This window comes from Argentina silus (genome assembly GCF_951799395.1).
Source record: "Argentina silus genome assembly, chromosome: 6".
NCBI lineage: Eukaryota > Metazoa > Chordata > Actinopteri > Argentiniformes > Argentinidae > Argentina > Argentina silus.
Genome location: NC_139660.1, coordinates 8,327,291 through 8,349,912, shown reverse-complemented (window position 1 = coordinate 8,349,912; position 22,622 = coordinate 8,327,291). Strand labels below are relative to the sequence as shown.

The 22,622-nt window shown below is 43.9% G+C and overlaps 1 protein-coding gene across 2 annotated transcripts in view; it reads left to right on the top strand.

Moving 5' to 3' along the window:
• lpp (LIM domain containing preferred translocation partner in lipoma) overlaps positions 1–22,131 on the top strand; it is a 130,998-nt gene extending 108,867 nt beyond the window's left edge. For both annotated transcript variants that reach the window (XM_083672220.1, XM_083672219.1), the window contains 4 exons: positions 1–18; positions 16,389–16,567; positions 17,697–17,817; positions 18,054–22,131. The exon at positions 1–18 is cut by the window's left edge and continues 152 nt beyond it. In XM_083672220.1, the coding sequence (XP_083528346.1) occupies positions 1–18; positions 16,389–16,567; positions 17,697–17,817; positions 18,054–18,182 (447 nt within the window). In that variant the 3' untranslated portion in view covers positions 18,183–22,131. The remainder of the gene's footprint in view (positions 19–16,388; positions 16,568–17,696; positions 17,818–18,053) is intronic.
• Positions 22,132–22,622: the final 491 nt, after the last annotated feature.

The window sequence follows — 22,622 nt, the reverse complement described above, 5'->3', positions numbered from 1 at the left end:
TGTGAGCCCTGCTACATAGTGAGTCTCATCCTTACACACACTCATGCGCACACTTGTACGCACGCACACACACACACACACACACACACACACACACACACACACACACACACATACACAAACACACACAGAACTACCTAGACGAGAGAGTATACTCAGATATCAACACTGCAAAATACATAGCCTGCACTCATCCATGCCTCTACTACAGAGACTTATCAGATTTTTCAATAGCTACTAGGCCTGTGAATGTGAAAGCTTAGACAACGATTAGACAAACAGTGGCTTTTACATGTGGCTTTTGATGATACAACAGTGGCTTTTACATGCATAGAATTCCGTATGCTGATCCATAACTTTATCTGGAGGTACTGTACATCTGATAAGCAGCGAGACACAGTTGAAACGCACTTGAGATGTTTGAGACAAGTATTAAAATCACATTAGAACTGGGGATTGGATTACTTCCCTTTGTAGATTGGAATACAAATAATAGCCTCCTTTCTTTCTTCCTTCTTTTTTTATTGCCAAAAATGTCCTTTTGAAAATTAATTAATTTCTCCTACCAAAGACTCCCCCCAGAAACAGGAAATATGATTGACAGTTCCAGTAAGACGTGACAGCGTGTTTTGTTTCTGGGACTTGGCGAGTTTAGGAATTTCTTTTCGTATCTTTCGAAATTGTGGTTCTGGTTTGATTTCCCGTAGCCATATGTTGTGCAACCAAACGTTTGGTGGTAAGGTGAAGATGGAACAAGTAGAGTTTTTTTTTTTTCTTTTTTTTACAATTGTTTGCAATCACTTTATTTTATGGATGACAGATGCCATTGTTTGTTATGGTGAATTGTTTCATGCTTCTCTAAGGTGTCAGAGACAAAACAGACTAGACTGATGAGCAATGTTAAAACCAACAGTATGCTGTCAATAGTTCTGATACAGAACATTTGACATCATACATGGGACATTAAAGGCTCATTCTCACTCTCAGATAAGACCATGTCAACTGCCAGCCACGTCAGCTTAGGTGCCAGTCTCAAAGTCAAACTTTGACCCCAACAAAAACATGGAAATCACACTCAATGTGAAACTCTAAAGGGAAATGTCTTTTTTTCATTGAGGAAATCAGCATGAGGTTGCATCATCCATATTTAGTACTTGCTATCTTGGGCTTTCCTCCTTGGCTCATTCTCAACTTCCCTTTGTGCACCAGAGTGAACGCTGGTAAAGTCATTGCATCATAATCAAAGAATACCATGACAATTAAGCTGTCTGGGGACAAACATTGCAAGTTTGTATTGGAAGCTCCATAGGAGTCTGATATTTACATGTGTACTGGCACAAGTAACATGGATAACATGACCACCCGCTAATATAGCTGAAAAAATAACCTCCGTCTCCGTTTCTTGGATGATGGGGAAAGTGAAATATATGAACACATGTACATTTTATTACGGGACGGGACGGAACGGGGGGGTCAAGTTTGACAGTCAAATGTTACCATTTTCATATCAGTTTTGCAGCACTGAACCTTTGTTTGGGTGTCTCCAGTGATGTTCCACTTTACCAGCGGATTCAATACAGTATTTCTGGGCATTGGCCTTTCTCAATACCCTATTACATGTAAGTTCTTTATAGTTCAGATGGCTCCTATGTTTTGTCCTATGGGAAAATGTCATTCCTAATGTGACACTCACCCCACCTGGTGAACCATGACAACATGCTCAGATGAGATTCCACACCATCACTCCTCACCCACCAAGGGATATGCAAATTCACAGGTTCCCTCTATTGAACGTTACAGACAGATAGGAGCCAAAGGAAAACCAATGATGTCAGGATTTAATTTACCTACTGTATACGCACGCTCCTGCTTTGCAGACTGGTGATAAAGGACATTTCACAGATGAGCAGATGAGATTGGGCATTGGAGACATGTGTGCTGGCACAGCTTGTTAGTTAATGAGTTGTTTAGGCAGGGTGACTGCTGGGATATGTCAGCGCTTCCATAGCACCATGGTGACCCAGGCAGCCTGCTGTTGGAGACCAAGCGATGCACATGTGTTTTTGTCATTAATTAATGCAGTAATTATTCTGTTGAATTTGGTCAACTGAGGATAGAGAGTGCGATTTAGATTGCATGAGGATACGTAGTTATGTTTAATACCTTAACAACAACTCTCTATACCACACAAATAGCCATAGTTTACGTTGATATGTATGGTGTCGTATGTTAATTTACTCTGGAAATAACCATAATTATCTTGCACATGTACAAAAATGAAGGCACTCAACCCTAACCCTAACACTCAACAACAGTAGGTACATTGATTCTTGTTGTAATCATTCCAAATCTATAATGCAACATTTTCACCTACCTCCCTCAAGTAATTACATAATGTGATACACATACTGTAAGCCTGCAATGCCTCATCTGCGTTTTTTTGTGTGTTTTTTGTGTTTTTTGTCCATTGTAGATATCAATACATGTACAGGTACAATGGTGTTTTCTGACATATCAACTGTCAAGAATGTCTCAATACCAGTTAATCACGTGACGCTAAATCTGTGGCTTTAGCCATCTCCTAAATCATCTCCATCCAGAAGCACTCACAGTGATTATGGTCGTCTTCTCTGGAACTTCTCCAACTCTGATACATGCACTAAAGAGGAACGGGATAATTTAAGAACTTTATTTATGCATTTCATCAGCATAAATGTTCTTCTGGCACAAGATCAAAAGGATGAGGAAAATCTGAATTTCTTAATGAAAGTAATTTCTTCTTCTTTTATTCCCATCCTCAGGGTCATACGCCTCTGTACGATTAGAGAATGAACGTGAGAGACTTGGGTCTCAGAAGAGACATGTCAGGCCCTAGCGAGTAGGAGGAAAACTTGAAGTTAGGCTCCACGTTGGTCTAGGAATTTTTAAAAGCAAAAGAACATTATGATACATTATTTATTTGTTTATTTACTCTCTTATTTCTGCCTGGCTCTCCACAGGCTTCGGATGGTAATGATAAGCTGCTTCACAGCAGTGTTTCCCATGACATTTGCTGTTCATAACATCCAGTTAGATCAGACTTACAGCAGCTCTCTGGGAAGGAGGAAGAGAGTACCTGTTTCTCATATAACTTAGTACCCCCCTGGTTTCTAGAGATACACGCAAAGCTTCCTAAGACACTGGAGTTTAAAGCCCAGAATAATGAAAATATGAATTTGCTTTACCATCTGCGTGATGTACATTCCTATATTCTTACGTACCCCCAAATATCTTTAATATGAGACTATTGTCTCCCTTTGTTGCATCCCTGTGGCACAAAGTACTTTTAGAAGTAACTGCCTGACAGAACTCATCGTATGAAGTCTGTTCAAAGATGATATCATGCAAAACATGTTTAAGGATTGCCAAGAATTGCAGGAATACATTTGGTATCCCAGAGTGATTGCAATCCAGTAATGGTTCTGTAGCGTATCAAAGCAGGAAATCGATAGTCATTTATCTAGGCAGCAGGGCCTTTGCATACTCTGTGGAACAGTGGTGCTGATCGTTTTAACATATTTCCACCTGGTCCCTGATGAACCAAATGTGCCATTCAAACAGTTGGACTAGATATCATTCATTCCTTTCAGTAATGTACAGTACAGGAACTCAGTCACTTCTCTAATCTCCCTCCCATCTGCTTCCTGCTGCTAAACCCTCCTATCACCCTGTCCTCCAACCTCAGCTGGCCAAATCGCAGGGCAACAATCACCCTTTGTCCTTGCCACTTCCCCGGCCAGGCCTCTATAGAGAACTTATCGCTGCCTCTTTGAATACAGCGTGATGGAGATAAACTCCACAGCCGCTCAATTAATGCCCCATTTTGCATGAAGTGGTTTCTAATCTTGTTAATGTGACAATGGTCGTCAGGCCGCCATTGTTTCTCCTCCTGCCTGATGTAAAGCAATAGCCGGAGGTGTGCCACAGCTCATCCTCAGACCCCCTTCCGTGTTTACACACCTAATGAGATTGAAACTGTGTGTGTGTGTGTGTGTGTGTGTGTCTGTGTGTGTATACACCACCCAGTGAGCTGCTAATGCCAGCCCTGTTCTCATAGTCATGTTGTCGGTCTGGAGGTTTTAGTCGCAACCATGTTTATCTATCTGCCGTTTTCCAAGAAAACTATCATGGGACGAGTTTGTCCATGGATTTACGTTAATCCGCTCTGTAAGTTTTAAGCGAATCAGAGCAAAATAATCATAGGGCATCTGCAAACACACAAAGCGGAATTGCGGAGCCCATCCAGCAATGTTTGCTACCTTAATCCCCTGTTAATTGAGTCGCTCAGCTTGAAGTTTAAATGCATAAGGGGGTGCAGAAAGTTCAAGGCCTGGGGCTTTTTTTTTTTTTTTTTTTACATTCTAGAGGGATGGTTCTCAGACAAAGCTTACCGAGTGTGGCAGTTTCAGCACGTAAAACATTTAGACTGTGCACTCTACTTTGGAGTAAAAAGCGCTGTGATTTCCAAGGATGAGACCGCACTCTGTTCGGGATGGCTGTGTTGCTGCTGTCAGCTCAAAGCCAGAAACAGTATCATATGTACATCTGTAAGTGTTGTGATTATGACCAGATATGTAGCAATGTTCAATGGTTTGTGCATGGTTTGGACTAAGCTCTTAGAGACAAATTTGCTCGGTAAGAGTGGAGCCTGAATTAGCAGGGAAGCGAATTCTGATCCTTCGTAAGTGTTGCTCTCAAATCGAGGTTGGGAATCTTCAGCAGAGAAGCCCCTCTCCTCCACCATTATTAGGCCTGGCTACGGCCACCTGGATATGGATGACAAGGGCTGGAACTAGTACCTCGACCCCAAAGCAGCGACTGCCTCCGTCTCCATGATGGCCACACTCAAGCCTAAGCGCTTGAACGCAGCTACCTATCTTTGTAGGATCTACAAAGCCTCCGCACAGGCAGTGCATTCCATCAACGTCACAGCCCTCCTGTCTGTCTATCTGGCAGAGCAGGCTAAGGAGTTGTTTGACTCTCTGGCCGATGGGGCCACAGTCGAGCAAGATAAATTGATGGAGCTCCACCTCCTCGCTGGCCACGGGACCAGGACCCAAAGTGTTCCACTGAGGCTATTGGCTAGTGATGCAGCTGGCTGTCATCGGCCAGAGGGCTCTCTGGCTTGACAGAGCTAAACTGTCGAAGATGGAGAGGAAGCGCATCCTTGACGGACCCGTCGACCACACAGGGGTCCAGGGAGTCGTTCCAGCTCCCTGACCTTGACACCGTTCCCCGGCCGGGGGACAATTTGTCAGGTCTCACAAGCTTGTCACCCTCTGAAGCGTAGCAAACTGGCCCCGAAGCCCTATGAGCCCCTTCGTGGGCGGGCAGCCAATGGTGAAAATAGTTCCTGCAAAATAAAAACAAAAAATTGTTGCCGAACTCTCACAGGCAGGTAAACCTGGCCCTCAGGCCTGGCAGGCCACCTCGGGGCAGGGCGCCTTTAAGCACAGCCTTGTCACTGTGGCCGCAGGGACCCTTTCTTCCCCTTGAGGAGCAGGTAGGGACCCTGGCACTCCATTCAGAGCAGCGGCGTGCATGCGCAGTCTCCCCCTGGGTGTTACGCACAGTGGAACAGGGATTCAGACTGCAGTTTGCGTATCTTCCACTGCGTTCTGTGGGTATCGTGCAGGCTAATGTGCAAGGCCATATGGCTCAAGTAACGAAATACAGTCTCTATTGACAAGAGTCTGTATGGTGCTGAGGGAAGAAGCCCAACTGGGGGGGGGGGGCGGGGTGGTTGCATTCTATCCTGGATCTATGGCGCCTAATACTTCTGAATGCTCACCATTGCATTCGATTCAACCCAATGAATGGTTTACCATGTAGACCTTAAACATGCATATTTCCACATTGGAGTTTGTCGTGACTTATAAATATCTAACTTTACCATTGGGTCTGTCTCGGCCTGTCACATTCATGAAGTGTGCCAAAGCAGAGACCCTAGTCTCTGGAAAAAGGCTTGAGGGTTTTCACTTTCATCGACAATTGGTCAATATGTGCGGACACCTCGGATCAGGCAGCAGAGCACACAACACACCTGGTGTCGCACCTGCTCATCCTAGGCTTCAGGATAAATTGTGCCAAAAGCTCGCTTAGACCGACCAAAAGGATAAACTTGGTCCGTTTGATTCGGTCTCAGCTCAAGCTGTCCCCACCATTGACAGAGGAGAGGCTTTTCACCTATGCTATATACTGGACTGAGGCTATTTGGCCTCCTTGATTGTGGTAGTCCCCCTTGGTCTCCTTTTCATGTGAGACTTCCAATGATGGGTCATAGCACTCTGCCTTGATCTTTTTCTGCAGAGACGCGTGCTTGTCTCCGCAGTGTGCCTGACGGCACTATAGCGGTGGAGAGACCCCTCCCCTGCTGAATGGATGCCCCATGGGGAGAGTCTATACGATCTAAAGTGGGGGGTGTTTGAGGGTTGGTATGAGAGACGTGATGGTGCCTTTTCTGTGCTCCATCTCCATGGCCCTCTCCTTCTTACAGGACCAAGGCCTTCAAACAGAGCAAGGACTTTTCCACCATTAAATGTCCACTCCAGTAAAAATCTAAATATTTAAGCTGAAAAGACGTTTTAAGTATATAATTTTGGTCCGAAATAAGCAATTGTGTTAACAAAAATAGATATTTAGACCCAAAGTCAAAATCCTTATAATCTGAGATCACTCCTTTTGATGATGTGCAATAGATCTGATGTCATCGAGGTGAGTTCTCTGACTACCCTGTCCAACTTTTTTTGGAAACAGGTGTCACCCCCCTTAAATATACATTTATAGTGTTTTGCTAGCCTGTAGGTCAGAGCAGAGCCACTACTGCTTCAGAGAACATACCATAACCCAATATTTTTCACTCTGACTAGTTTGTCATGAGCGTTCATATGCTGCCTGCGATATGACTGACATCCTGCTGTTATGACATCCTGCTGTTATGACAGGGCCTAAATGTGTTGCGCATGTTGTGGCTGAATTTGTTTTGAATTAAATGTACAGTGCATGATGCATGAGCTCTACATGTATCAGCTGGCCTCATATCGAATATACTGTAATTGACCAGCTGTTGTTGCTGAATGTCCCAGATCACTGGATTAACAACATATTAACACCTGTCCTTGGAAAATTAATGGAAGTGCAATTATTGTGGTGATGATTCATGTACAGTATTGTCCTATTTTTTAATCAACGTGCCGTCCCCTCTTTTGCAATACTGTAGATATGAGGAGTATGCGCATCATCATGTATTTGGTGTTTGGAGAAAAAGCCATGCATCAGCGGATCCTCTGCAGCTTCTAGCTACTGTATGCCCGCCATCTAAAGATCAGATTTTGTGTTTACTCCTCAACATAAATGTTTAGTAACACAAAATTATTCATGGCTGAGAGTAATGTGCTGTAGATTCCATTTCGTTCTGCTCTGTGGTCAAGTTCCCCTCGGCGAGCTCTTGTGTCACAAAATAGTGACAAGTTATCTACTGTTATATTTACGAAACTCCCTTCCCTCTCCCCTTCACAACTGAGACAAGGTTAATGCAATGATGGATATTTCTCCTGCTACTACCAATAGGTCAGATATCAGTGACATGCAGGGAATTGAACACAACTTTTCAGCTGTTCTGCATAATATCCCTGCAAGTCCTGATACAAACTAGGATGTCACTGTGTTACTATTAAGGGGCAATGGGGAAAAGTGTTGCTTAATATGTACAGGGCCTGCCATACCCTTTATATTAGCATTGAATAACAAGAGAGGAGTGTACTGTAGCAGTAATTCCATTGTCTGGATGGTCCAGGAGGTTTTTTTTAACGATAGAATCAAGGTGATTAAAAAACCAAACCATTTTAGGACATTGAAAGTCTTTATCTTGGTAAAATAGAACAATTTACACTCAGTGGGTCCACTTCCAAGGAGATGTACATCTTATTTTCTCCAAAGACCCCCCTGGTGTTTCATCTCTCCAGAAGCCCTGGCTAGGCTTTGAAGTTGCCAGGCAGTGATACTCCGTGTCAGTGGGGTTAATTGCGTACGGAGGGTGGAGTATTTGTAGTGTCCAGGGCCATTCTGTGTTGTCCATATCTACCCTGCTTTCCTTCTGTCTACCAGGCAGCGGGTATTACCACAGTCAGAGCTCTTAATTACTGGCTGCAAATCATAATTTGTCTTAATTGGGCCAGTTAAGAGCATTCCCCTCCAGGTCGTTTGCTGGTAATTGAAGTAGATCCTGTCAACCTGCTATTCTGAGGCCTGTGGGCTGCTGCAGAGCTCAGGTATGTGCCACGGCCACACGGCCAGCTTCCTGTTTGTCCCACCACCTCCACTTAATCAAAGTACTGTAATTACAAGTGCTCAAAGTCTAAGTGATAACTTACCATTGCGAGTTACACAAGGTCACAATGCTAGCTCTTGTTTAACATTCAGGCTTTAAGGCGATAGTCATTTTCCCACACAATACCTCTTATCTAGTTCTGGTTCCTTTTGATAGAATTACACAGGTCACCAAGGTCACGGGAGCCAAGTTGCCAGAATGTAATTGCATTCATTATCTGTGGTTGCAATGAATAGCTCTGTGGGGGGAAAAAATATAGGTCTATGCCTTTTTGTTTTGGTGGCTGAGCTCTCTAGATGATTTTTTTTACATCATTGCTATGTAAGAAAAAGACGTGACCTGCCAGTTACCAGGAGAAGACCGTGATTGACAGAATGACTGATGAGTTTTGCTCCTTCCCCCTTCCTCTGTCTATGTCTGTCTCTTCTAAAAGGGGAAACATTGGAAAGTGCCCGTATGAGACTGGTCTGGGGGAAGTCCCATTCACACAGCTCTCCTTGTCTCCAGTGACTTCACACTGGGCTATTTGTCGTGTTGTTAATTTTCAGATGCAGCACTCAGAGCCAGTTCAGTGTAAACTTTTGATTTAAATTCATATGACAGGGCAAGATGTGGTATTCCACTGGAGGAAAGAACTGTTCCTGCAACACTCCTGCCAAGTGCAAAACCTGGAAAGTGGTGATAGGAGATGCATTAATAATTCTTGATCTGTATGTCGGAATGCTACACTTGATCCAATGGAATGAACATTTCATCTGATACTGTATGGTCATCTGAAATATTGACTTACCTTTTTAGATATGCTTTGGAAATTCTCAAAAATATAAATATTTTTACATTTTGTGGTAATTTTGCACGGGGCTATCCACTATGAAAAACCTTTCGCCAAATTTTGAGCATGCTATACTGAGTGAAGTGTGAATGTGCCTGCTAGAGTGAGCCCAAGCTCACTGTAGTCCAAGCTCACTGTAGTCCCTGGATCCAGGCTGCAGAAGGAAGTTTCCAGGGGTGGCACAGCACAGGAGCCAGAGGCGATGGGCACAGTGCCAGCTGTGGTGGAGGCTCCTGGTGATGGATGTCCTCTACAGAGCAGTGCCCACAACCTGCCAGAGTAGTGTTCTCCCACTTAGCAAGGGGGCACCCCTTAGTCTCCCCTAGGGCCTTTACTGTCATTGAGCATGGATATGATACAGTACAGTACACTACACACATACAGATCCTCAGCTGACTCAGAGAGCGCAGGCAGCAACAGTGCTGTACACTAATACACAGACAACAAATAAGTACAAGGAGATAAGGATTGCAAGTTGCTTCCATAACAACGGCCCAGTTATAATTAGAGATGAGTGAACACCACCCACACACCTGTCAATGTTTGTGTGATGGATATCAAGGTAGCAGCTAGTTAGCTCCAGAGGCTCGCAGGCAGGGTAGTGGGGGCACTGCTCTCCATATGCTCGGTGTTGTGGCAATGCAGCAGCGTGCTGTTACGGCTGTGAGTGGCTGGGAGCTGCCGCACATCTGCCATGCATCGTGGGAGAGCTGCCATGCCCACGCCACCGCGTGGGGAAGGAACGGTGAGCGGCGGTGGCAGGTGAGCCCGCCCTCATTTTACTCTCCGTCTGAAGAGCGGTTACGAACGCATAGAGGCTCACGCTTTCTGCTGACTCCGTCATCAAATATTCATGGCTGTCTGCATTAGCTTGCAGAGTTTCTAATTGAGTTCTGTATATTCAGACATGATTAACTCGGTCTAATTCCTCAAAGGAGGGAGCCAATTAGATAGCACTTGCCTGAATAGGATTGCAGTTCTTAGTACTTCTCCAGCCTTGTGGAGACAATTATGTGTGTATTAGTGTACTGCACTGTATGTGTGAACCAAATTCAAGCAGGTTCTATTTTATTCTATTATTCTATTGTCACTTTATTTTGTTGTTGTTTGTGATGTGAGCTGCTGTAACGCCTTAATTTCCCCTCAGGGATCAATAAAGTACCTATCTATCTATCTATCTATCTATCTATCTATCTATCTATCTATATATCTATCTATCTATCTATCTATCTATCTTATTTCTTTTTATTGTACCATACCATCTGCTGCTATATTATCCACTACAAGCTAATACAGTAATTTAATAGCAGGATGCTTCTAGGATAGGGAAGGATATGTGTACTGGTAGGCCTACACTGTTTGGAGAAGGGGAGAGAAAGTGATTCCTAACACCGGACCTTTAAACACTTCTCTTGTGTTTTGTCCAAGCGCATTTTCTTCCCCCCAGGAGGAAGCAGGAGAAAAATATCCGTGACCCAGAGCTGACCCACCACAATGTCACTCTAACTCATTGCATGAGAGAGCTACTGCCTGGGTCTTTGTCAGTTTCTCTCTGTAACCAGAGTAGGAGACGTTGCCCAATGTCCAGAGGGGTCACATTCTGCTGTGGAGCTGAATTTAAGGCAGGGAGGCAGACATGCAGGACAGTCTCTCTGCCTCCGCTGGCGAGAGATCAGAGCACCACCGTCACCTTGCTGTTTACTGATGAGAGATAGACCTGAGTGACATGTCATATGACTCCCAAAATGCAGAATTGGGTCAGACTTCACACAACCAGACAAGTTGTAAGCACACAAGTTGTAAGCATGGGTGTTATGTAATGTAAAAAAAAACGTTTTGAAAAGAACATATTCTCTGTGAATGTAATAAGTATGTGACTGAATTGTCCAACCTGTTCATAAACCTGCAGAATTTGCATTGAAAAAATAAGTTGTTCTGAGATAGATATGTTTTCATGTTCTGTGAACATGTATATGTCTAATTTGACACAAGCACCACTTTTTAAAGTGTATCCAACATAGTCCTCACATAGTTGTGCCGAGAGCTTCCTCTCCAGAGACCAGAGCCGGTAACGTAGTGCAGTCACTGCTGGTGGAAGGGTACATTACACGGGGCCGGGGCTGACTCAGGCGCAGGCGTGGTAATAACCTGGCCAGCCGGAGATATAAAATGTAAAAAACAAATCAGGACAGGAGGGTGCTGGCGGGATGCCATCCCATTCCAGCACACGCTGGTCATCCATCGCCAGCCTTTTATTTATTACACACACTTACAAATGCCGAGCTGAGCAGGGGGCAGAGCACCTTGTACTCCCAGGCCAGGCAGCAGAGCTGCGCCAGGTCAGAGATACAGATACACAGACAGCACTCTGATCCTCTCCTCACTGACAGAGAGAGAGATCAGAGCCCAGACAGTATCTGTGAGACATCCAGTGAAACATCTGTGAAACATCCAGTTGATACTGTCAAGGTCAATGTTCCCTGGAGCAAACGGGGTGGAAGTTACCAGAGTCTCAGGAGAGTCTCTCACACACACACACACACACACACACACACACACACACACACACACACACACACACACACACACACACACACACCCACACCCACACACACACACACACACACATACATACCATTTTTTAAATAATTTATTCTACCCCTTATATTGATGGCTAGACAGGCAATATTGTGTTGACCCAGACAGACACCAAAGGAAAACTAGAGCGCCTGTTGCGTGTCTATGAGGGATTAACTGTGTATAACATGTTTATGTACAGTATTGACTGTGGCTTTTTATTAATGGGGTTTCGACATTCATGTTGATGTGGCCTTTATGCTTTGCATGTGAACTGGAAGTATTAAACAGACAGACAGACAGACAGACAGACAGAGAGAGAATGCTGCTGGTCAATGGAAAGCAATTACTCATATCACATTAAATGCAAATGTAGGTTGAATGTCAGGGGCTCTGGCTGGGATCCTCCTGGGTTCTATGAGCTCAGAGTCAGACACCAGGGAGGCGTCTGAGGGTTGTTAAGTTGTTAACCTTCATGGGGAGAGATGGAAGTGTGCCGTGGGGGCGGGACCACACTCCAGGGCCTGACTCCACCAGGGCCTCTCTGGAGCCAAGCTCTCTGAGTCTGGATGGAGCTAAGCCCTTCATACGCACGCACACACGCACGCACGCACACACACACACACACACACACACACACACACACACACACACACACACACACACACACACACACACACACACACACATACACACACACACACACATACACACACACACACACACACACACACACACATACATAGCCAGTAATCCACATCCAGTCTGGGCCAGGCCTGACATGGGGCAGAGCTCCCATGCACCCCAACTGCTGTGTTTTAATGTGGGTGAGCCCCCCCTCCCCCTTCATCCCACTCCACCCTATTTGGCCCCTGCTCTCTTTTGTTGAAGGCCAAGGCCTCTGCTATTTGGCTAGAGTTAATGGAAAACAAAGCCATAAAAGAGGTCCTCAAGTCAAGTTCGACAAGTGAGGTGAGCACAGGAGAAGGTTTGAAATAGCTCCCCTAATAGCTAACAGCAGGTGTGGTAGGAGTTTCACGGTGAAAGATTAACCTTTACAGCATGGTTCAAGACCCTTGAGCTGCTAATAGTAAAAGCATTGCAGCGAGCCCTGATTCCTGTCCCTACTTTACACTCGTCCAAGACAAGACACTCAATCATCTCATGCTCTAGATTAATCTTAGAAATGGGACCACAAATATTCATCACTTTCCAAAAGATTTAAGTCGAAGAGCAGATTCAAACTCCCTAGACAAATTCAAAACGATTAAGATACCAGAAATACCAACAAATATTTTAAAGCTATTTTAGATTTTTGCCTGACAGAAAGTGTCTTTACTTCCATTGCATTGAAAACAAATGGGCAATAGCACTGATTATTTCTTTCAAATGTGCTTGTTGGATATCACTTGACTTCAGATATCATTGAGTCCAGATGCACTCAATTTAGCTCACCGAGCATGGCCTATGTACAGACAAGCACATTCAATGAAAGTCTTAAAGCGAATGGTTTCAAATAATGTGCAAACTCCACTCATTCCACGTTCAGTGTGCCAGGGCATAAATCAACAACATGTCAAATACAAACCGATATGTCTGAACTTCGTGCTCTAAACTTCGGCTGAAAACCGTTGGAGGTGATAGTGAGGTTTGAAATATGCCGGGGCAGATTTCGAGTATTGGGTGAGTTTAGCTGCTACACATCTGTACGGTGGCCATTACTGCCAATAGTAGTCAATTCCTATAGTTTGAGCATATTCAGTCATCATATTCAGTAATCACAGGTAAGCTATTCAATCTCTCTCGCTCGCTCTCTCTCTCTCTCTCTCTCTCTCTCTCTCTCTCTCTCTCTCTCTCTCTCTCTCTCTCTCTCTGCACAAGACAGTATATTGGGCCTGTGTCTCCTGCGCAGAGCGGATCATGGTAGACCTCTTAAACTCACTGCTCCATGCTTTGTTTGCTGTTGCACCCTTTATTCAGACAGACAGTTGTGTCAAGCGTTGTTTGCAATTCAGTGGCTGAATCAGGGGGGAGCTGGGAGGGCTCGTGTGGGGGGCAATGTGTTTGGTGTTGGTGCGCACAGAGAGGACCAAGAGAGCACTTTGTAGGGAAATTGAAAAAGCTAGGAGAGAAAGAGAGGCCACAATTGACTTTAACACACTCCACTCGCCCTCAGTTCAGCAAGAGGCTGTATGACCTAAATTCACTTTACCTCATCTGCCTAGACGTTTGTTTAGCCTTCTGGGCAAACACTTAGAGAAATGTATGAGGCAGAAAAAAAGAAATACATGTGCCTGAATACATCACATTTAGGCAGGGGGAAAGCAAACCCCGGACATCTATAGACATCTACAGCCCTCTAGTGGCCGTCAGAAACCGCTCATAGATCTCTCTGAGTGAAGCATTGCAAGTGGTTTATGCAGATTTTCCTAAACCATCTTTGGAAGTTATTACCGGCCACAAATCCAAGCTATGTAAATCAAACTGTTTTGACGTCAGCAACAAGCTTGTGTAAAACACAGTTGCCATTAAGGTTTAATGTCAACAAATTCGAAAGGAAGTGATTTACCCGACTGTACCATAGATAGTGGTGAACTCACATTGATATATTGCTTCATATTTACAATAACACATAGTTGTCCACAATGGCAAAATCATCTAGAAAACAGTAGTCAGAGAGTAGGAGAATAACATTTTGTCTTTTGAGTATTGTACTCATTATGATGGCCTGGAGGAGATGTGTGCTGTGAAATCATATGCTCTAGTTAAGCTAAACAAGGGCAAGGTATTCCCACATGAAGTACAGATGAGAAGTCAGTGGAAATGCAAGCAGTTGACGCTGTAACTCCAGTTTCATGTGAAGTCAGTCAGGTTGTGAACATACACACACACATACACACACACACACACACACACACACACACACACACACACAGTCTCTCTCTCTCTCTCTCTCTCTCTCTAGTGCAGACGGGTAGAGAAGTGAGGCGAACCTCGAGGGCTCAGAGCAGCAAGCTCATTAAAGGCTTTATTCCGCTTCTAGGATTGAAGAGGATTGCGATATGGACATTGTTTATACACAAACGTTGCTGTGGGAATAATGTTTATTTCTATTACACTCTTAGAGAAGAAATGAGAAATTGGAGGCTTGTCTGCACGCATGCTTTTCATGAAATAATGCCTCTCCAGGAGTGCTTTGAAGAAAACAACCTCTTTAAAATCTCTTTTTACAGTAGTTTCCCCCAAGTCATGCATCAGCTGCAGTCATCTCATGCCCTTTTGCCCTCCGTGCCCCGCATTACACCATAGTGTGGCAGAACCCTCGGAAGCAGCAGCGCTCTGACACACAGACAACACATAGATTTATGTCAGTGCAGCTTTACATCGCAGCCTCACTGAACCTCAGCCAGTAAAGCCTGCTCTGCTCAATAGCATACAGACTATAAATGTCAGTGCGTAGCTATGTTCCACAGCAATACTGCTGCTGAAGGAGGTGGGGGGTTGGGCTGGCGTTCACCGAGGCTGAGCGGTCACAGAAGTGTCATTTTAAACGGCAGGGCCCGGAGGCACGTCTGCAAGGCAGTGGATGACGCAGCGCAGTGTTGCCACACACCCAGAGCTCTGTTTGGAAACAGTGTGGCGGCGTGCCACCGCAGCGGGAGCCAATGGGAACAGCTGAACCCTGAGCTGCAGAGTAGCGCTCCTTAGCCCAGCCAAGCGCACAGAGAAACACACAGAGATGCAGAGATCCAGGAAATGCCTGAGCACAGCAGCCGCAGCAGCCCCAGCCAGCCCCAGCCATCCAATCAGCCCTCATGTGGCCACATCAGGGCTCTCATTGATCACCCACAGATGATAGCTCGCCCCCCCTTTTGTAACGGCTGTTTAGAGTGGCAATCGTTATTTATGAAATATTGGGATAACAAATGGCATCCTGCAGCAGATATCAAGAAGAGGGATGCCACAGATAAGTCAGGGCAGGCGGCTGCCACGTCCCTTATGGGCCGGCTGCCCAGTCGCCCTGGCTGCAGAAAAACTGCAGTCATCACAAAGTGGAAGTATTTACTGCTCCAACTCTCACACATGAGAGAAGGGGGAGAGAGAGGGAGTAAAAAACGACTGTGTTTGTGTTTGAGAAAACTGCTAATCAGATTCCGTCAGCTTTGGAGGCATTTGAGGACAGCCAAGGGAAAGGTCTCTGGCGTCTGTTTGGTTGTTGCATAGGCAAGACATTCTTGGGACCAAAGCCACTTAACGCAATGCTGACCTCAGATATTTGATACAGTGCACCATGCCAAGCTGTGGCTCACACACAGTACACTTTCTCTCTTTTTTCAGTGTTATTTCCTCGTAGTAGGACAACACACATAATTGTAGTTCCTCAATAGAAAAAGACAATGTGTAATGTTTGCAGGTTGCTATATTATCACAAACATTATTATCATCCTGTATTGCTGGCTGTTTCACAATGGTGAATTGGTTCTTTTTTACAAAGCCATTGTGAACATACATTATGTAAAGTTGATTTGAAGTGACCCGCCATAGTGGCGAGATGGTCCATCATCATCGTCATCATCATCATCATGCCACTGTGTGTGTTTGTGATTGTAGAACACCCTGGAGACCTGTAACATCTGCAGTAAGCCCATCATGGAGCGGATCCTGCGGGCCACAGGGAAGGCCTACCACCCCCACTGCTTCACCTGTGTGGTGTGCCAGCGCAGCCTTGATGGCATCCCCTTCACCGTGGACGCTGCCAACCACATCCACTGCATCGAAGACTTCCACAAGTGAGTGGCTACCATCAAAACACACTCTATCAACATAAACCATCAACACACTCGATCAACATAAACCATCAACACATTCGATCAACATAAACCATCAACACACACATCTGTGAACTACAGCCAAACTGAGACACATAGGGGGGGTCTTCAGTCAGAGATCCTTGCAGTTGCCTTCTTAATTGTCGCACAAGTCTCCTATTGAAATCAATGAATGATTTGTGTGAAAGGTAAATGTCTGGGGTTGCAATCCCACCCCATGTCAGCGAAACATCAACAATACTACTATTATGTTACGCTCTCCTGATCGCAAAACTGTTGCTTTAGCTTTTGACAGATCATTTACAGCAAGCCCACTCCCTCCGTCCCGCAGTAAACAGACAAGAAACAGAAGTACAACTTTTGCTGTTCATGATTGGCTTGGCTCAGTGGTGGACTGATGGGACAAAGCTGTTGGTTAATTCCTTGTGACAAGTGTGACCTTGACAAAGCAGCCTTTGTGTCGAGGAACAGTGGAATCTCGCCATAGCTGCTTTCACTGCCCCAGCTGTGGCCTCACCAAACCACCACCCCACCTCACTTCCTGATTCTCAGCCATTCATTGGGTTCCTCCAATGAGGAAGTGCAGGCCTCACCATTTATCACCTGATTGGATCAGAAACCTCTGAACTGTCTCCATATCCTCATTGGCCCTCTCGTTAGAGAGACCTGTTCCTCCTGAGATGTTCCCTAAATGGCACAAGGCCTGGATACAGAGGATCAGAAAGCCTACAGTAGCATACATATAATCGCATGTGATAATTGATTAAGAATGAGTATTAACACAATGCATATGCATTGTCAAATGCATATACAATACGTATACATGTATACTGCCTATACACCGTCCTGTACTGAACATACTGTATGGTCCTTGCACTGATCTGTCCACATGAACATTAGAGATCCCCCAGTTCTTAGTTACAAACATGCCACATTACTTTCTACCTGGAGGTTCAACTTTGAGGGTTAGTATACTGTAGATACTGTATCAGTGACCCTGTGGTTTATATTTGATTGTGGATTATAGCATATTGCCAGGAAGAATCATAAGAACTGAGTACAATGTCTCTCACTCTGTTCCCGTCAACAGGAAGTTTGCCCCACGCTGCTCTGTGTGTTCTGAGCCCATCATGCCAGCGCCTGGCCAGGAGGAGACTGTGCGCATTGTGGCCCTTGACCGGGACTTCCATGTGCAGTGTTACCGCTGCGAGGTGTGTGTGTGTGTGTGTGTGTGTGTGTGTGTGTGTGTGTGTGTGTGTGTGTGTGTGTGTGTGTGTGTGTGTGTGTGTGTGTGTGTGTGTGTGTGTGTGTGTATGTGCATGGGCGTTGTTTGTATGAGTCCATGTACTGAAGCACAGTGAAGATACACTCATAAGACTGTGAATGGCAGTGTTGGTGTGTGTGTGTGTGTAGCATGACACTGTGTATTTGTGTGTGTGTCCTATAGGATTGTGGTTCCCTGCTCTCTGAAGGGGATAATCAGGGATGCTACCCTCTGGATGGCCATGTCCTCTGCAAGAACTGTAACACCAGCCGCATCCAGGCCCTGACCGCCAAGGCAACCACTGACCTCTGAACAACCCCTTCCCCCCAGTCACTTCTACTGTTCTTCCCCTCAGCCCTCACTCTCTTTCTCCCTCTCTCTATCTATCTATCTCTCTCTCTCCCACACACACACACACACACACACACACACACACACACACACACACACACAGACAACATACATATATAAACAGCACACACACACACACACACACACAGACACACACACATATATAAACAGTACACACACACACACATATAAACAGACACAGACAACATACATATATAAACAGCACACACACACACAGACACAGACACACACACATATATAAACAGTACACACACACACACACACACACACACACACACACACATATAAACAGACACAGACAACATACATATATAAACAGCACACACACACACAGACACAGACACACACACACATATATAAACAGTACACACACACACAGACACAGACACACACACATATAAACAGTACACACACACACATGCATGCACACTCTGCATGTTTTTCCCATACATTAATCAATATATGATATCGCTATCAGAGGATATGTTTCCTCAAATGCTGGCAGTCTCGGTACAATCAGCACTGTGAAATCACTCCACCTCTGTCCTGTAAAGAGGGCTCAGACTGTTAACAGAGTCAAGCTTTTATACTGTTGCACTTGGCATCTCCTTCATCCCGATGTTAGAAGCACAGCAAGTAGACATGTTCAAATGCAAAACCTGATCTGGGGTGGGTTTCCCAAAAAGGTGTGTAGCACTAAGATGATCTCATCCATAGCCTACAATGGACTTGAGGTTATCTTAGCGCCATGAAGCTTTTGGGGGAAACTCACCCCTGGTCTGTTCAGTGTTCATGATCTCTTAAGTGTTTGACTATCAAAAGTATTTAAGGCCCTTGACACACAGAGGGATGCCTCTGCCTCTCTGTTCAGCAGTGAGGGTCCTGTGTGTTTAGAAGACTGCTTCAAGTGCGCTACACACAGCTCTTTATTAGCCGCATCACAATAGTATTTAAAGAAATGCAATTATTATTCTACTCAAGATGAGTTGATATAGACATGTTTATCTCACTGATTTCCTCTGTATATTGAATTATGCACAGACACACACACAGAGAAGCACACACTGAAGCGCATTCTTGCACACACACAATCTGAGGGTGACACGTATTGGTTGTAGTTTTTCAAGGCCTCTACTTTATTTAAAAGCTTATCCTAAGCTGACTCTTACAACATATGATAAAGAGGAGATTGTTGTCTACTATTATCCAGTGGAATGCCCTAGCTACGTACGACAGTTTTATAATATGTCCTTTATATCTGAATTAGTTGGAATCAGGCTTTCTCTGAGCAAGAAACCTCCTCTGTTCTTTTGAGTTGCCATTCATGTGTATTCAAACACTTTGGCAGCAACTCCCACATGTGTGCAGATTGACCTGTAACAGAACATAAAGCGAATACACAGCATTCAGTACAATTTGTTAAACACAAACAATTAAAAGTTAATACTACTTTAGATCTTTCTCAAATTAGATACCAAAGAATTGGATTTCATGTGTTATTCAGGATGTATACCTACAGTATATGCAATATGTTAAGAGTTGTACTGCAGATATGGGCTCTGAATTGCTAGAATGAGTCTCAGAGTCAAGCAGCAGAGACCAAAGCCTGAATAGGCAGCTGTTCCATACAGTTCCACCTCTCTCATTCATATGCTGTACAGTTTCTATTCAAACAGAACATGCTTTGCTGGTCATATTTGTGTGTGTAGATTGTAGGCCATACAATACTTACATTCCATAAACAATAATTTGTTAATAAGATACTGTAGGCAGAGAAAGGTTTTTTTTTTTAATTGTATTCTTTCAGCAAGGTTAACATCATATCCAAGGCCTGAGCCCACAACGGTACAAACCAGTAGTAGGTTTATAATATGAAAGACTAAATCGATCAGCTCTTGATCACAATGGAAACCATAGAATCCATTATAGCTTTAGCAACTTGTGTCCTACTTCTGTTCATACACATATTATACTCAATTAGATCATATTTGATATTTCATTGATTTCACATCCCATGATCTATTCATTGTTTCTATACCAGTCAATAATGTATTATTGGTTGTACTGTAAACAAACTGTTATGGCTTGGTTTCAGAACCTACAATCGAGATGATTAATATCAGTATGCAATTTTTGTTTTACAATTGATTGCATTGACACTTTATTGATAGAGATATGCAGACTCTTTACTATTAAGGAAATATTTAAACTGTACAGATTCGATCGTATGTTCTTTTTTGTGAAGACCTTTTGTCAAACAAATATTATGCTGTAGGTCTTTGTTTGTGTATTTGTACTGTACATCATCATATCTCAGTATAGACTTTACCCATTGACACATCTGTTATGTGTTATACATGTTCATGTTATAGATGTTCAGTTATAGATGGGACAAGAAGGGAGCATGTCACTCTTTCCAGTTATATTTTGAATTGAGTGTTTGGTACATTTGGTGGGCACTGAAGCTGTTTTGCCTTTTATGTAGGATTCTGATTGTGTTAGTCAATGGCCATTTCATACATTCACACCTTTACTATGAACTACCATAAGGAGACAGACTACCTTAAAGATATATTGGGCTACTCTAAACCACTCTTTCATATGATCCTAGCTACAGTATGATGCAAGCTGAAACATTTATAATATGTGTATTTGTATACAGTACCATGGCCTTTACTGAGTATTTCAGTCCTGAAAATCCTGCCTACTTTTATGTATAATGTAAGTTAGAGAGTACTGAATCTCTTATTAAGTATCTCTTATTAAAAATCTTATGAGTCTGCTGGTGTCCTATGGGGTAAGGTTAAGGTATTAGACACAATGCCAAAATCCTAATGCAAAAATCCCTCTACTACCTTGGTGAGAGAAAAAATATATCTTGTTATATCTTGTTATTCTCCTCTTAATTTAGTTTAGGATTTCTTGGAAATAGAGAGCCCATGGTTGTTTTCTTGCTCATTGTCTGCTGCTGTACTGTGTGGGGGTAGATAATCTGCTCACTTGCCCAGTGGCAGCAGGGACATATTGTTATCCAGAAGGCCCTGACAATGATCGAGAGGGGTACTGGGTTGAGCTAAATTCACGCTGTATACTCAATATCACAATTACCAATAATAGTGTTTTCATCTGTAGAGATTTCCTCATGTTCCTTTTCAATGTGTTCTTAAAAGGGAGATATCAGTTAGGTAGCCCATGGATTGATATAGCCATATTGTGTCCCTTTGCTTATTTTTTTCATTATTGATCGAAACGAGGATGTGACCAACAGCTTGAGGCAAAGACATGGTTTGCCTTTGTGTTTTATTCATTCCTGCATTGTATTTGTTTTGTTTACCGTCACTGCCTTCCCTGCCTTGCAAAGTGCCTTCGGCTAAACTGCCTGCAGTACAGTACTGAATATACTGTATCACTGTTGTGTATGTTTTCACATTCCATCAGGTAAAACATGTCTCTCACCATGATGTGATGGCTCATTCTCTTGCCTTTACCAAAGTTGACAGAGAATACCTTTGTTATCTTGTTACTATTACCACCACTAAAGGTGGATGAACAATGTGCTCCTGTGGGAAGTGTGTCTGTCAAGTACAGTGCTGTGCTTACATGTAGTATCAGTGCCTTTCCATGTCTGACAGATATTATATATTGTAGTACAATACCTTGTGAATTCCCTGTGATGTCATGACTGTGGCTGATGAGCGATACATACAAATGAACACAAACTGGCTAGCCAATAAAAAGGCTTTGGTCATTGATGTAACCTAAAGAATATGACCCTCTGCTGCTAAAATACACCATCACAGCTTAAGGGCTGTTCACATAGGATCTTTGGCAGGGACTTTTTTGTCAACTGTTGATTTCCCCTTAAATCAATAAAAGCTTTGCAACAGTATCGTGTCTCTTGGATTTATCTATGTGTATGACTGTCTGCGGTGGTTTGGATAAAATGTTATCTGAGTATGGTTAAACCTCTATATTGGATTGCCCTTACCAGTAAGAATATGAATCTGGTTTGCATTTGGTTAGCCTCATTTTACCCACCTAAATGTGATTTCAAAGGAAACACTTACAGTACTGTCTGTAATCGGTTATCACCGTTGGACTCACCAAAGGGACCAGCATCTGTGATACACTATTTAACGTTGCCCTCTGGCAGATTGCCCAGGTAATGAGTTTCTCTCTGCTTTCCCCCTTCTGCACTCCCAATGACAACCTCTCACTGGCCTCCTGAGCCGGTTCCCTGCTGATGAAAGTGATTCATGTCCACAACTAAAACTTTGAGCTCCTTGAACCTCCTCAGGAGTTCTTTAAAAGCTCTTCAGTGTCAACAGCTGCCCCGTGTGTTCACCCAGCCCGAATTCATTACCTCTTGCCTTGTGCTGC